General features: G+C 41.8%; 1 protein-coding gene and 1 long non-coding RNA gene across 5 annotated transcripts in view; both read right to left on the bottom strand.

The window, feature by feature from the left end:
- Positions 1-714: 714 nt before the first annotated feature.
- Positions 715-1,888, bottom strand: LOC137184002 (uncharacterized). Its single transcript, XR_010928596.1, has 3 exons — positions 1,739-1,888; positions 890-976; positions 715-809 (listed from the first exon to the last, which is right to left on the bottom strand). It is a non-coding gene; the product is annotated as an uncharacterized lncRNA (long non-coding RNA).
- A 1,571-nt stretch (positions 1,889-3,459) lies between these two features.
- Positions 3,460-15,643, bottom strand: part of atp2b3b (ATPase plasma membrane Ca2+ transporting 3b) — a 60,710-nt gene continuing 48,526 nt past the window's right edge. For 2 of the 4 annotated variants that reach the window (XM_067591278.1, XM_067591279.1), the window contains exon 25: positions 3,460-7,957. In XM_067591278.1, the coding sequence (XP_067447379.1) occupies positions 7,445-7,957 (513 nt within the window). In that variant the 3' untranslated portion in view covers positions 3,460-7,444. Of the gene's footprint in view, positions 7,958-14,881; positions 15,042-15,643 lie in introns of all 4 variants that reach the window. The other 2 variants (XM_067591281.1, XM_067591280.1) reach the window with 2 other exon arrangements.

Raw genomic sequence — 15,643 nt, 5'->3', positions numbered from 1 at the left:
CATATTTTGTTTTACAGGAAGAAACATGATTTGATTTTGATGTAAAAAAAATACAAAGAAATGGGTTTTTTGTAATTCATTGGGCATGTATTGTTAAATAGGTGCACAGTATGAACGGGGATGTGATGTCACATGGTTTTAAAGGCATTTTTCATTTCATATTGACCTTAAAGGCTGTTCCCTGTAAACTGATAGGTGCCTGGATATTTCATGAAAGTGCTGATTGCCAGATTTAAACAAATGACAAATGCAAGTCAATGTTTGAGAGACAACTTCAAGTCAATTGGCAATTTAAATTTTTAACTTCGATGCATTTTTACAGTAGTTTCGATGTATGTTTTAAGCTGCAGGAGTCAACTGACTGTGACCTATTTCCAATGGTTTAAATGCAACACTACAGAATTTCATAACAGGGATGAGGATATTTGGTAACATTATACACACTGTATTGTGTGGTGTGCGTTTTGCTGTAGCAAGTAGGTGTTGAGCATCGAGAAGGGTCACAGAGTTCACCTCCAGCATTTGTATGTGGGATGCTTTTATGGATTTTGATGATTTGTTGATGCTTGGCCGGGTGTAGAAATGATTCCCAATAGCAGGTCTAGGCAGAGAGCTCTGCATCATTTACAAGTGCTTCCCTACACAGAAATCTAAAAGTTGATGTGTTACAATCAGTCAGCAGTTCACCCGTCCTAAGCATTTTTCACAGGAGACATTTTGACATGTCACAGGAGGAAAAGTCCAGGTGGTTGAATTCCATTAAACTGGTTTCATTGTAGGGTGCTGGGGCCTCTAAATGTATGTTGGACCTGTCCGTACAAACAAGAACATTGGTGGTAAGCATGCACACGTGCAACTTAATCAAATGAAATAAAATAATATATCTCACCTGTTTGTGATGATTGTATGCTCATTTACATAGAAACGCCCCCAGAATGCCAAATATGGTCAGCAACATCTCTGAAAGTCCTAGTAGCTTGTGGACAAAAGACACAAATGGGAAAGATCCAGACAATGAGGGCAACAAGCATGTGGGAAACTTGGTTTAGACTCCTAGAAATTAGTCACATTGTTTGTGTTCCTGCGTTCTTACTGCTGTTTTATACCGTTCTCCACATTTTCAGACGAAATGTACATCTTCATGAGTTATACCTGACAATGCCATTACATGATTGACAGTGGAGTTGGGGTTTGACTATCTGTAATTGAATTCTATACATAGAAATGAGCATGTGCATGGATTTAAGCACAAAACTAATACACATGGTTGATAGAAGATCCTCCTGATACTGTCATTGCTTAATGGGACACTGGAATCATTTTTAAGTCAAAATTTCTACGGTGAAAACTATTGAAAGGTACACTTCAAACAGAAAATGTCTACATCCACAATATAAGCACATCTACTGTATCTAATGAAGTAAGATGTGGCAGTCATGAGACATGATGCATTTCTGGACTGTATCTTTAAACCAACTGACTTTTATCATGACAGGTGCAACTAATATATAGATAAAGGCTGTGTTACATGTAGGTGTACCAGTGAACAACAATGTGAACACAACAACAATGTAGCCATCATCAGTGTTATTAGATGCACCAAAATGTCCACAAGAGTTCATGAAATGGAAATATGTTACTTTCCTAGAGGGTGAAAACTGGTGAAAGTCACTAGTCTATGACATCGTGCACCTACTGAGAGATCTGTGCATGTCAGAGCAACATGTGGTCATCTCACCTAAGGTTCAGGATTTCCCAGCCACGACATAGCTTTATAAATGAAAAAGAATGCACAAAAGTGTACCGTTTATTAATGTTATACACTTATCTGAGTGAAGACGTTCTCAGACGTGGAGGATGAATGAGTGGAGGCTTGGACACGGCTTGAGTCCTAAAGCCATAATCAACGTTTGTCACAGCAGACATGTTGACAGGTCACATCAGAAAAGGCACAGGTGGAACTAATTACATGACTGATGGTCCCATTCCATTTAGGTTTACCAGTAAGACATAGCAGTGGGAGTGGAATGTAGAAGATAGACATATTAAATGATTTCTTAATTTTTTTCTGACATCATTTTTTGGGGGGGGGGGGGGGGGGGGGCATTTAAAAAGCAGAGGGTAAATATACTCCATTACAACTAAAAGTTCTTCATTCAAAATCCTGCATAAGAATTATCAACAAATGTACTAGTAATTAAAGAAAAATGCCCCCTAGCTGTGACAGATATGTCAAATTATACAGTATATCACATTCTTCAATTGTTAACACTAATACATCACCGTGTAAGCAGCATGTTACTGTTGCAGGCGGTCATGGTGGCACTAGTTTTAATGTACTGTTAGGTAGTTTTGTCCAGGTTCCCGATCTAGGAGTTGGTCCCTCTAAAGGGTCACCAGATAAATCTGAGGGGTAGTCAGATGATTAATGGGAGGCAAAAGTAGAAAATAAAAGTTCTGCTACACAAATTTGTTTTCTTTTCTACATGTTCTCTAATCTTTTCATATACTGGACAATTTGACATCTTTGGGTCTTTGATTTTTGAGAGAAAACTGAATAGTAGGTTCTCATTTAATGTATTTCTTGTATATATCATACATGTTACAAATAGTGTTAAGTTCAGTTTAGTGTTAGTTTGTGTTCCACACCTTTTTCAAATTCCTCTGTGCTGTGTCTATTCAGAACTTAGTTCTTTGATGTATAAAATAAGACATTGAGTGATTAAGCAATTTTCCACTATAGATTCAAATGAAACCATCTGGGAAGTTTAGAGGGGAAATCTCTACACAACTTAAAGACATCTGAAATCTGCCATGCTACATATTTTACAAGTTTATCATAGGTTTTTGTTTTAAGTAACCAGGAACTGTAGCTGACAGGTAAATACGTTAAAAGAACAAAAAATGTTGTGGAGTAGAAGTATAAAGTAGCAGAAATACGAGTACCTCAAAATTGTAGTTAACTACAGTATTTGAGTAACTGCAGTTATTTCAGCACTGATATCTAGTTAGACTACCAAAACGCCTGCCTGTGCATACATTTGTCAAAACACACAGATCCTTAAATACTAACAAGAAAAAATGAGATGAAGTAACCATATACAGATGACACATGGATATAGTATTATATGCCAAAATCTAAATCAAACACCTAGATGGAATCCAGCCATTTTGGATGTTATTAATTATACCTGTGTTTCACAAATCATAATGTCTGCTGTGAAAAGGGCCTATTGGAGAAAGGTTTTTGGCCCTGCACCTTCACCATAACAGCTTTGTTGGTTTGGGCCCCTTTGTGATTTTCATTAGATTTGTCATTGTCAGACTTAATATGTTCTGGTTAAATGAATATTCCAGTCAGCTGTTAGGCACTTTGTTGAAAATAAATGCTGCACCTCTGTAAAAACATGAAGTACAGTACAGTCTTGCATCGGTGTGAACAAACAACACAGGACCACACAGACTTTGTCAAAGTTATTATTGTAGAATACTTTGATGTATTTTTTCTTTCATACAGACAAAAGGTGTTGGACTTAATTCCCATTAAATTCTCTTAGATTTCCATACAGATTTAGTCTACAGTATACAGGTGTGTTCTTTCTCATATATATTTATTCGCTTAAATAACAGGCAGGTAACTCTTTAATATATTCAATAGTCTTTATGTTTAGTTGTTTTTTTTTTGTTGTTTTTTTCTTTTTTTGGTCTTTTCATTTCAGCACAGTTAAGGCTGCATTTTCTGTCTGCAGAACAGCACTGCATTGTGCAAGGGGGACCATTCCGCACACAGTATTTACAACAGTATGTATAATGAATAATGTAAAACCTTCAGTTTTCTTCCCATCGTAACATGGCAGTAAATACTTGTAGCAGATCTAAAAGAGCAGCCTAAACAATGCACACCGTGGATGCATTGCACTTCTGCAGTCTCTAGCTCTGCGTCACCCTCCAGTTCTCCATCATCCCTGGGTCCCCACTTTGTCCAGTCCTTTAGATCATAATGAGGTACATTTGTATCTCCTGTTCCCTATTTACAGAGTGGTGTCTCTGGTCTTAAGAGACTATAAGCATCTCTACACCTCTGCACGCTTCAGGGGCTGTTCAATGGACAGAAAACACAGCCCTCAGAATATGCTCAGGAGAATATGCATCTGTCCTTTTTCCATCAGTGGGAGCACCGGTGGAGAAAAACCAACAATAATCATAATAATAATATACAAGCGCTTCCGTTTTGTTGTTCCTCTTTTTACAAAAAGCAAAAGGATTAAAAGAAAGAAACATAAAAAAAAAAAGTGTAACAGGAACATAGTACCTGTAAATCAAAGATGCACATGTGCACGTTTGGGGCAATCTGTACAGTAGTGGTGCAGTTGTACAATTTATAATTTTGATAAATATAATATATTCTTTTTCACATTGTGTTTGCCTTCTGTGAAACTATCTCACAACATCATGATGTAACGTGGCTGGACAGATGGACAGAAATGGCTGGAACTGGACAGTCAAATTTACACCACTGTAGATTAATCCGCCTGTTCGGTGTATGTGTGTGTGTGTGTGTGTGTGTGTTTTGTATACCGCAGAGAGCACTGATAGAGCTGTGCTAACAGGTACTGAAATAGAATAAGTTAGACTTTAATAGGATAGGTGTGTGTGTGTGTGTGTGTGAGAGAGAGAGAGAGAGAGGAAGAGAGAGAGAGAGAGGAAGAGAGCAGATGTGGAGAGATCATAGCACACAGTAGTGACAGTAGCCTAAATGATTTACCAACACATAAAGAGTGACATTAATGATACCAAATGCATGCTTCAAAAACAGACAGACCAATACAATGTCACCACCCGCCTGCAGACGGGGGTCAGGTTCGGGTGGTGACGATGATGATGAGCATTCAAGAAGACAGAGTTCTGTACAGGTAAGGTTATTCCCAGAGAGCCCTGCACACATCCTGAAACAGAACTAGCAGGACAGACACGTTCTCTCGCTGTGTTTGCATGTGTGTGATTATCCCTGTTACACTGTATTTCTGATCTGGGTACACGTGTTGACATGGCAGTCTGTTGCATATTGTCTGCCCTTGTCTTTCTCTGGTGGTGGGACCAGTTGATAACTCAGGGAAGTCAACAGGAGACAACTGAGGGAAGGGGGAAGGAGGTTGGTGGTGGTGGTGGTGTGTGTGTGTATGTGTGTGTGTGTGTGTGTGTGTGGGTGAGGGTGAGGGTGTTCCAGGTTTGCACTGAATTGCAGTTGCACTTCCAGGGCAACAAGAAGTCAGCGGTTCACCCACACCTAGTGCAACATGGGATACAGGAGGGCACTCTCACACCCTGTTTGGAATGTATGTTCCATGGAATGTTAAGATGGAAGTCAGTGAGCTGATGGAATGTGATGTCACAAGCATGGCACCCATCATCACATGGATGGTTACTGAAATGTTTTCTGTGATTTGTTTTTTTTTTATCTTTCTTTTTGTTGTTGTTTGGGTGTGCTCATGCAGTTTGTTATGCATTATTACCTTCAACGTATGTCTTAAAGGAAAAGTTAAGCATTTTGAGAAATACGCTTCTTTGCTTTCTTGGCAAGGGTTAGAGGAGAAGATCGACACCGTTCACCACTCATCTTCTCACGTAACTCTCGGCTGTTCTTTTATCTTTAAGCTCCTGATCAACTATCTAACTGTCATCATGATGGTGAGGAATGCACGGTATTTGACACGACGACAAACGAGCTCTCGTTGGTTTTACCTGATAGATCTCAGCAGCCGAAACTGAACACCGACGTTAGACACGGGCCTGATTGACTCAAGTGGTTGGCTGCTTTTCAACATTAAACAGTTTTTTTATACCTTCTCTGAAAAACGACTCGACCCAACACCAAATGAAACAACGTTATCTGTCCATAATACTCACAGAGAGGGCGCTGGTACACGATGGAGATGACATTGATGGCACGTGGGCAGGAGTGGGTTTGAAGTGAGTGCATGTTAGTCTTAAAGGGCCATCGCCTGTGCATTGTGTGTTTGATGGCATTTAAAGGGTTAATGCTTCACACGCCCACCAATGAAAGACCAGAAGGGACGAGATGAGACGAAGTGAGACGGAGTGAAGGAATCGAACGAACCGAGGAACGGCGAGAAAGATGATGGAGGGAGGAACGGAAATGAGGTGACTGGAAGAGGACGTCACCCATGGGCTCGTCCCGAGTGAAGTCCGTAAATATTACACGTATGTACTCATCAGTTCAACATGGCAGGAGGCTGTAAATGTTAGCGCTGTATGGGGTAAATGTACTGTATGTATACACGTATACACTAAAATCAATGTGAGATCCCACACACTATCATCTCACAGCATGGTGGACAGTATTACAGATTACAGGTCATGTGGACTTATGGGGTGGCATTATATATGTGTATATATATATGTATATATATATATATATATGTATATATATACATATATATATATATATATCCCCTTCCTTTAGGTGTTTTTTTGCAGCCATTCTAGTAACTATTAGGTTCAAATGAACAGTAAATTTTCAATTTCTGTTTTGTTATGTTTTTGTTTTTTTCAGAAGAGACAAGACAATACACAACACACACTGAAAGAGAGAGAGAGGAATGAAAGATGAGAAAATCATATTTAAAAAAAAAAGTAAAAATTTCACAAGCTGAGAGAAAGAGAGATAAATAAATAAAGCAATGTAAAAAGAAAGAAATGAATGAGCACCATTATGTTAAGAAAGAAACGAATCAGAGGATGGAAATGACAGAAGTCTAGTTAAAGCTTTAACAAAGTGTTACTTATATCGCAAACAAAGTAGTGGTTTGGAAGTGGCTGCAGATTACAGCCAGGTCAATGATGACTGGTGACTGTGGTGTCATGTCAGGAAGGAAAGTGACAACAACATTAAGGATGAACAGAAACAGAGTGAGTCAGCCCCCATAGCCACATGGCCCTGTTCTGCTGAACCTTTGTTCTGTGTATTTTTTTTTTTTTTTTTTGATGTCTATCCTCCTCCGTCCCCCGACCCACCGTCACTCAGGACAACGTGGCAGAGAGCAGAACTGTGAGTGTGTGAAACGAGTGTGCGTGAGGTCGAGGTGGGGTGGGAGGGTTTGAGAGAGACCGGCGGTGGGTTTGAGAGGGTGGAGGTGGGGTTATAGGGAGTTGGTGGAGGTCAGACTGAGAGGGCTGGAGCAAGAGGGGCAAAGGGCGGGAAAGTCGCAATGTTCCCAGGGAGTTGCGAGCAGAAGTCTCCGGTCATTGTCCACTCCCTCCTGCACCTCCCTTGTCCTTTGCCCCCTCCTGTTAGCTTGTCGTAAGGGAGATCAGATGGAAATGTCATGTGTGTGTCCTCAGCCCTCTCTTCTGCCCCCCCTTCCTCCCCTCCCCAAGAACTCTGTTCCCTTTCCCCCCCCTCTTAAACCCTAGTTCAGCTCAGTTATAAGGAGGTTTCCACGCAGTAGAGGTGGGCCAGGTGAGGGGCGAATGGCTTCAACAGCCTGTCTCTGCCATTATGGTTGTGGTGGTGTTGGCGGTGGTGATGGGGGCTCTGGATGACGGGGGTAACTGCGTTGGTGCTGCGTTTGTTGCCTCGGGTGACCGTTGAACTGATGCTGCTGCTGCTGCTGCTGCTGCTGTTGTTGTTGTTGTTTCGGTTGCACGGGGTCACCGGGAGGCTGTACTGGCGATAGGGGCGGGTGGGGTGGGTGCGGGCCGGGGGCTGGGGCTGGGTGGGAGGGGGCGGAGGTTTGCGGAGGGCCGGGTGCAGGTGCTGGTATCTGCTGAGCTCTGATTCATCGTCCACGTCGGTGTCGTCGATCAGTGGGATATTGTGGATGAGGTCATTGATGAGGAACTCTGGATGGGCCATGAAGTTGTGGATGGAGTTGCGGGATTCCGGTTTCTCCCGGCCCTCGTACAGCGAACTACGGAATGCTTTCACCACTCGCATCTGACCAAAGGAAGAAAGATGAGGGAGAGACCACAAGAAAGAGAGAGGAGAAAGTCAGAATAAAAAATGAAAATACAGACGATGGAAGCCCAGAGACAGACAGACTTGTGTCCTCGAGCAGACAGACAGACAGACACTCAGGGCCAGGTGGCTGCAGTCAGGTTTTATAGGTCACTTTGAACGGTCACATTGGTATTTCTGTTCATTTTCTACCAACTTATCTTTGCTGCAGCTCTGGAAGCTGAAAATCATTTTATTGGCTGGATTCAACCAAATAGGCCAAGGCTCAACAGTCTTTTGAGGCAAAACTTACAGGAATAGTTCAATATTTAGGGGAATTCTTGCTGAGAGTTAGACAGGAAGATCAACACAACCTGTATTTGTCCCTTCAATATGAAGCTTAGCTTAGCATTAAGGCTTGAAATAGGAAACAGCTAGCCTGGTAACAAAGTAACAAAATACACCTGCTAACACCTTTAAAGCTCAGTAATTAACACATTATATCTTTTGTGTTTAATCCCAACAAAAACCAAAGCGTAAAAATGTTTTATGGAGGGTTATGTGCCAGACTATTCTTGGCCAGGAGTAGCAACTTCTTGAAGTCTTGTCGTCACCATGAGGTTGCCAAGCAACCAGCAGAAACTCCAAAGATATAACATGTCAATTAGTGATCTTTAGAGGTGCTAGGCAGATTTTGCTGTCTTCAGACAGAGGCGGGCTAGCTGTTTTCTCATGTTTCCAATAGTTATGCTAAGCAGCTACTGGCTGTAGCTTCATATTTACCGTACAGACATGAGAGTGCTATCCATCTTCACATCTAACTCTTAGCAAGAAAACACAAATAAGTGTATTTTCCCAAATGTCAAGCTATTCCTTTAAAATAACTGATGATTAGGTGATAAAAGCACAAATGGGACCTATCAGTTTTACCTGTTTGTCATGTGAGACAGTTCATAAATGTTTAGGAAAGAACAACTGTGGACAAGGTTTGAGCTAAATTCATTCTGGTCATGGATAAATTAAAAAAAACATATCAGGTCATAATAAGTAAATTTAAGTCATAAATCATAGAACGTATGACTTCATTCAGAGAAGACAGCTTCTTGGTATGACTAAATTTAAAGGTAAATGTATCCTCAACCTCACCTTGTCACCGCAAAGTTTCAATATTTAGATGCTCATGTCATCAAGTCATGTTGGCCCAGTAAATGATTCCTTTTAAAATATCAAGGTCATTTCACAGATTTTATAATCAGCTTTGGTAATACAAATATCTTGACTAATTCAGTATCAAGAGAGCGTCCACCTGACCCTGTGCATCTCCAAAAGACAAACATGAAAAAAAGTGTTTCAAAATGAGTTTGGCTAAGGACATGTTTCTGTCAGTTCTCACACACCAATCAGACCTCACAAAATGAGAGCATTCAGTAGCCACCATCACAAAGACCACAGAAGCTGCAGACACTTCACATCATACACATGTGGCATGTCTGAATATGTGTGTGTGTGTGTGTGTGTCAGGGGGGGTAAGACAGCATGTGTGGGGGGGAAACACTCGCACCTTAGCTCAAAGCATGCACACACACACACAGATGAGGATGGTTGTTAGGCACAGATGGAGAAGAAGCAGGAATAGTGAGTGTGTTAGTTTAATGTACAATAAAATAAGAAATTGGCAAGAACCTATAGCAGTGACCACACACACACACACACACACACACAAAAGCATACATGCAGCAGCAGTTGTAACCGAGTGAACCAACAATTGAGTTGTTTCCTCATGATGTGGCTTGGTGGGGTGGTTGCCATCTGCATGCATCAGGAAGTTGTCAGTCATGGTTGCTGTTTGTTTAAGAGAGCTGGCTCATACACGCAAACATATCCACAGCCAGACAGTGAGTCAGCCGCTCAGCATCTCTGTGCACACACACACACACACACACTCACACACTCACACATGCACATGTGCAAAATGTACTGCGACCATGCAGCAGTGAGACAGAGGAGAGCGGAGTGATTGAAATAATGATGATGCTGATGATGAAGTTGCTGCAGAATATAAAAAAATAAGTCTCACAAAAACAGAAAGGTGACATCACAGAGAATCAGCAGGTTAGAACAGCATGTGATTGGTTACATCACTAGAAACAGAAGGTGTTTGGTTCAATGTCACACATAGAGGCAGCCAGGTCATGCTGAATCAAATCACTGTCACTTATGCTCTCTTTCTGTCTCTCTCTCTGACACACACACACACACACACACACACACGAGAGTGAGGTCTATGAGTGTACTTCAAGGTGCATTATGCAGTGTATGGTATGCATGCGTAAACACATTCCTTTTGACATGGCAGTTGGTCCATGCACCCTTCTCCCACAAGCCCAAACAGAGGAAAAGAAGCAGCATGAGCTCAAAAGAAACAAGAGACAGTTCAATGCAAATATACTGACAGGCACAGGCAGGCAGAGCCCTACATAGAGACAGTTTGGCCTACAGAGAAGAAGCTTTATGTCAACTGCAACACCAACTGAAATCCAAACTTATGAGAAGTGGATGGTCAGGCAGCTGAATGGTGGTCAGTGCTGCAGTTGGCCAAACTAAGAGGAGTCTCTATATGTGACTCTAGCATCTATGATAGACAGACAGACAGACAGACAAACATACAGACAGACAGACGGTCAAGCAGTAGGTTCAGTGCTTATCTGTTTTTCCAAAGAGCCTGTCAGACAGTAGAAAAGCACCTCATGCAGACTGAGAAGGTTTCAGAATGTTTTTCTCACTTTTGTCAGCGTTTGTTTTCATTTTGTCTCCATGGACAGAGTAAACTTTCGAGTATATAACTCCCACACTGTGACCAGAGAGGCCTGGAGGTAAGGGCACTGCTGTGTTACTTATTTCCTCTCATCCACTTTTTCTTTCTCTCCCTCTCTCCCTGTTGGCTCTTTCAGCAGTGCTTGATGGAAAAACGATGATGGTTAAAGTATGAGGAGGAAATAGGCGCTGGAAGGTAAGGGCTGCTGTGTGCAAAAAACAACTGCTGATGAGAAGAAACTGCAACATAAATACAGGGAGAAGCTGTGAGGTAGATGACTGGTTAATGGCTCCCGTTTCCCCACTGTGTGGTCCAACTCTGAGCAGCACCCCGCCCTTTGATATGTGATGACTGAGCTCTAATCCATAGCAACACCTCAGCAATCCTTCCTCAATTCAATGCATATTCTCTTCATGCTTCCTGCTCGCGATGCGTTTAAGGAACAAAAACTGAGGGTGGACTGTGAAATCTTATTTTTGAATATGGAAGAACATCAGCAAAGAACTGAGGAACTGAGGATGGATTTGAGATCTGACCAAAGTAAACTCTAATATCCATCTTTCTGAACTTTACCATAATTGTAGGTAGATGAAACTAGCCCAGTCTGAAATGAAAACAAACTAGATCCATAGATCGATTCAAATGATCCAGAGGGATCGCTATGGTCCGGCACAGCTCAGGTGGATGAAAGCATGAAACACAAATCATTTTCTTATATCATTTGCTAAATATTTTAGATGTTTCTTTCAGATACGCCTGGGCTTTTTTCTTACCCTGTGATGATAGATTTGGCAATAAAAGTCGGCAAGGTGATGGTGTTGACGTCAGAAGTTACGCAAATCATACTGCAATGGGGCACGTTGCCAAGTCTGAGGGCTGGGTCTGCTTTGCAAAGAGCTCTGGGTAGTGGAGTAAAGTAATGACCCTGAAGCTAACTGAGGACGAGCAGCAGCAGTGGAGGCAGAGAGCTCAGTTTGTCTTCCTAACACGTACAGTAGGAAATCATTTGTAGTGCGTGTTTGTTGCTCGGGGATTGGTACATAAGACCATATCACCAGAGTTTAGGCAATCATAAAAAAAAAGCACTTAAAGGTTAAAGCTGGTGATATTCTATATTTGTGATATTGTCAACAAATTCCATAAAGTGTTAGTCCATCTCTCAATTTTTTCTTACTTCCCTACCCTGTGTGTGGCGCTCCAAAGCCCATCGGTTTCTACTTGAGAATATAAATATTTAAAAATGCATCATAAATGTGCAGTTTAATTTTTTTAAATCTCAGTAAACGTTGCTCAAACAGTAGGAAATAGTGCATCAGTTAAGGGTTATTTTCAGCAGATGAAACGTTGCAACAATTGGATGGACTGTAATGCAATTACAGACAACGTTCTCCTCCTAATAATATAACAATAACTGTGGTGTTTCCCTGACTTTTCATCTTTTTATTTCTCTAATGTAACCAAGTACCTGTAAAACTAACGATGTTCCCATCAGCCTCAGTTGCCCTTTGTTTTTTTTGTGAATTAGCAAGTTTTAGTATGCTAACACTCTAAACCATGCTAAATATTAGCATGTTAGCCTGCTAATGTAGCTCAAAGTACTGCTGAGCCTTCGTACAGCCTCACGGAGATGCTGGCATGGTTGTAGTCTTTTAGTCTTGTTAAAAGTTTTTGGACAACAGTAGAGCTCTATCAAGCTTTGGATACACACAATATTTGTTAGTGGTCAGTTGTTATTGTCTTTTCATGGGATTTGTTGACAATAAGAAAAGACTTATCCTTTAAGTATAATCAATATATTTTTCTGTGGCTGGAAATGTATTGGACCTGAATTATGTTTCTTTTTGACCCCCACCCTAAAAGCTAAAGCAAACGTGAGGGATTTTATTTTCCTCCATACAACATGAAGTGATTCAGAGGTGACCCCTGGGTCACATTAAACTCAACATTAATGCTTGCTCCTTCATTTTGCCTCCTCGTACTATTTGTTTGTCCAAATCCATTTGGTTTCTCATCGGGAACCGCGAGAGGATGAAAAAATGTTTATGTCATATGACCACTGAGTAACAGATTTGGACACAACAAGCTCTTCAAATTGAGGAGAAAGAATTGAAAAAGCAAGCGATGCGCTAGCAGTGATGGGATCTGAACATCCCTCTATCCACACCTTCATGTTACCAGTTCCTCTCTATTAGCCAGACAATGTTGCACATATGTCAAAGCTCAGAGTCCTCTGTGTAATTACATATTACATTCATGCTGTAAAATGATAGGGAGAAGGATGTTTTTCCAAAGTACTTAAGCTCAGGTAAATCCTAGTGTCTGTACAGCATGATCACAGCTGACAATGAGGTGTCAGCAGCGCAGACTGGAGCCTCTCTGAATCTACACCTACAGGTGATGGAGCAACGTGGGGAGGGAGGCAGTGTGGAATGGGAGGAGGGGATGGACAAAAGAGAGCAAGGAAGGTAAGGAGAAGCAACTGAGAAGACTGATGAAGACAATCAAATGAGGAGACAGCACAACCACACGCATGCATGCACGCATACAAGCACACACACACGCACACACACACGCACACTCCAGCACTTTTACACACTTACACACTGACAGAGGAACACACAGAAGTCACACTACGGCTCTTGGATATGTCAGCAAGTGCACACGTAAAACACACTTGCAAACACAGACACGCACAGAACTGACATACAGAGAAATCAAGAGAAAACATGAGGGATGGATGCTATTCTAGTAAGGAGATGGCACGATGACAAAAAGGGATGAGGTAAAGGACAAAAGTAAGATACAAAAAAATAGAAACAGAGGGAAAAAAAAATGAAGAGAAACCTACCAAAGAAATCTTATCAATATGCTACACAAGAGCCTGTATTTAGATCTGGTAAAATCTAAATACCTCTACAAAAGAACAACTCCACTTATGAAGAACAAGTAGAACACATTTTGCAGATTATTTCTGTTGACTTGGAGCAAACAGGTAACCTGTAATACCTCATAAATATAGAAGGAAGAGGAGAGAATTGTGATGAAGAGAGAGACAGATAGAGGGAGAGAGAGAGAGGGGGGGGGGGGGGGACAGACCGGACACAGAGAGAAATCAGGACTTTTTGGAGACTTCAGCCAAACTTGTGACGTCCGCGCTGGAAATACTGTTACGGAAATAACCAGTTGACAACAATTGCTGAACCAAAAAAAAAAGTAAGAGGAGGCAGAAGAAGAAAAAAAAAGCAAGAGTGATAGAGAAAGAGGGAACTTTTTTTTTTTACTGAAGGCTTGGAAACAGCAGTGTTTGATGGAGCTTTTATACTCGAAGGTTTACAGTTTAGAGAATTGCAAAAAGCCATATGAAAGCCATTTGGTAATGAGTATGAATTCTATGGCAGTGAAACCTGATTGTAGCATTTGCTATAATAGGAGTCACAGAACTGTTACAGTGATACTATATCCTTTTGTGTTTTTAGAGAAAAAAATGACAGCACTCCTTTACATTAGTTTACAGCTGGGGTCAACCACAGCAACCACGCTTGACCTCATTCACAAACAGGAAATAACACATGGCGCAGGAGGAGCTGCCGTTTGCTCTCTGAACTTGAGGGTGCATCCTCACCTTTGTCGGAGTATGCCAAACTGTTTTCATAGCTTTAATTTTCCTCTTTTCTTTCTATGAAACATGAGTCACTTTCTTTCTTTATAAAGAATCTGCTTCTGTCAGGATGCCTCAGACAGAGAGAGAACAGCAAGCCGCCTCCCGCACCCCAACAACACTGAACAACAAAACGGACTCTGGACTGGGACCGGATCTGGATTTGGACCAGACCGGACCATGATTGCACAGCTGGTCGGGACTGGGTGCTGTTTGAAAAGGGGGGAATAAGAAAAAAAGAATAGAGGAGACATTGCAAACACATGAGCAGCGAGCGAGCCGGAAGGGGGACACAATCATAGAGAGTAAAATACTGCAGTCCACGTGCCGTGCAGCAGAGTGTGTGTGTGTGTTTGTGTCTCTGAATGAGTGTGAAAGAGAGAAAGTGACTGCGAGTGTGTGTACAGTTTGTGTGTGTGTGTATGTGTGTACATGCGTTCGGCGGACTCACTCCCAGGGGCTGGGCTGGTATTGGCTGTTGCGGTGGAGAGAGCTACATGAGAGGGGGTAGAGATAGTGTTTACGTCGTGTAGCTGACTGAGCACAGAGGAGCGCCGTCTCACCGCTCCCTGAAACGAACCGCTTCGCTTGAACGTGCTCACTACCTCCATCTGCAGGACAGAGACAAAACAGCAGCACTCAGTGAGGGCAGGAAAGGCCGATCTTAGTGTGTCTGTGTGAGTGTGTGTGTGTTGTAGTCCCTTTAAAACATTTCCTGTCACAGTAGAAATGACAGCCTTTTAATGCTGCATGTGTATGTATGGGGTTATGCGTGTGTGCTTGCATGTGTTGCCTAGACACTCAGACCGAACCCTCTACATGAAAAACTGACCGCTTTAAGACAGGCACTTCAGCTGAGAGTCTGCCTCTCTAACGCTGCTGGGAGGCTGTAAGCAGACCGTTGTTCACGTTGATGCCGTTTTGATGTCTTAACATCCGATTTCACCCAATAGCAGCACGAGAATCAATCAATTAAATTCATCACACAAGTCAACAATAGCCTGTCTACTTAGCTTTAACACACATCCACAGACACACACACCCAGTCACAGCGTTTAGGTTTCTCTCTTAAAATACCGCTTCCGAGTTAGAGAAAACCATTTTCATGACATTTCATGAACAGAAAACTCAGCTGTGTTGGAGAGAAAAAAAAAACTTGAATCATTATGTTTGGCCCGAGTGAGAAGAACAAGACAGAGAGCGAGAGAGAGAC

Source organism: Thunnus thynnus, chromosome 6, assembly GCF_963924715.1.
Source record: "Thunnus thynnus chromosome 6, fThuThy2.1, whole genome shotgun sequence".
Classification (NCBI taxonomy): domain Eukaryota; kingdom Metazoa; phylum Chordata; class Actinopteri; order Scombriformes; family Scombridae; genus Thunnus; species Thunnus thynnus.
This window is presented reverse-complemented; position numbering and strand designations above follow the sequence as displayed.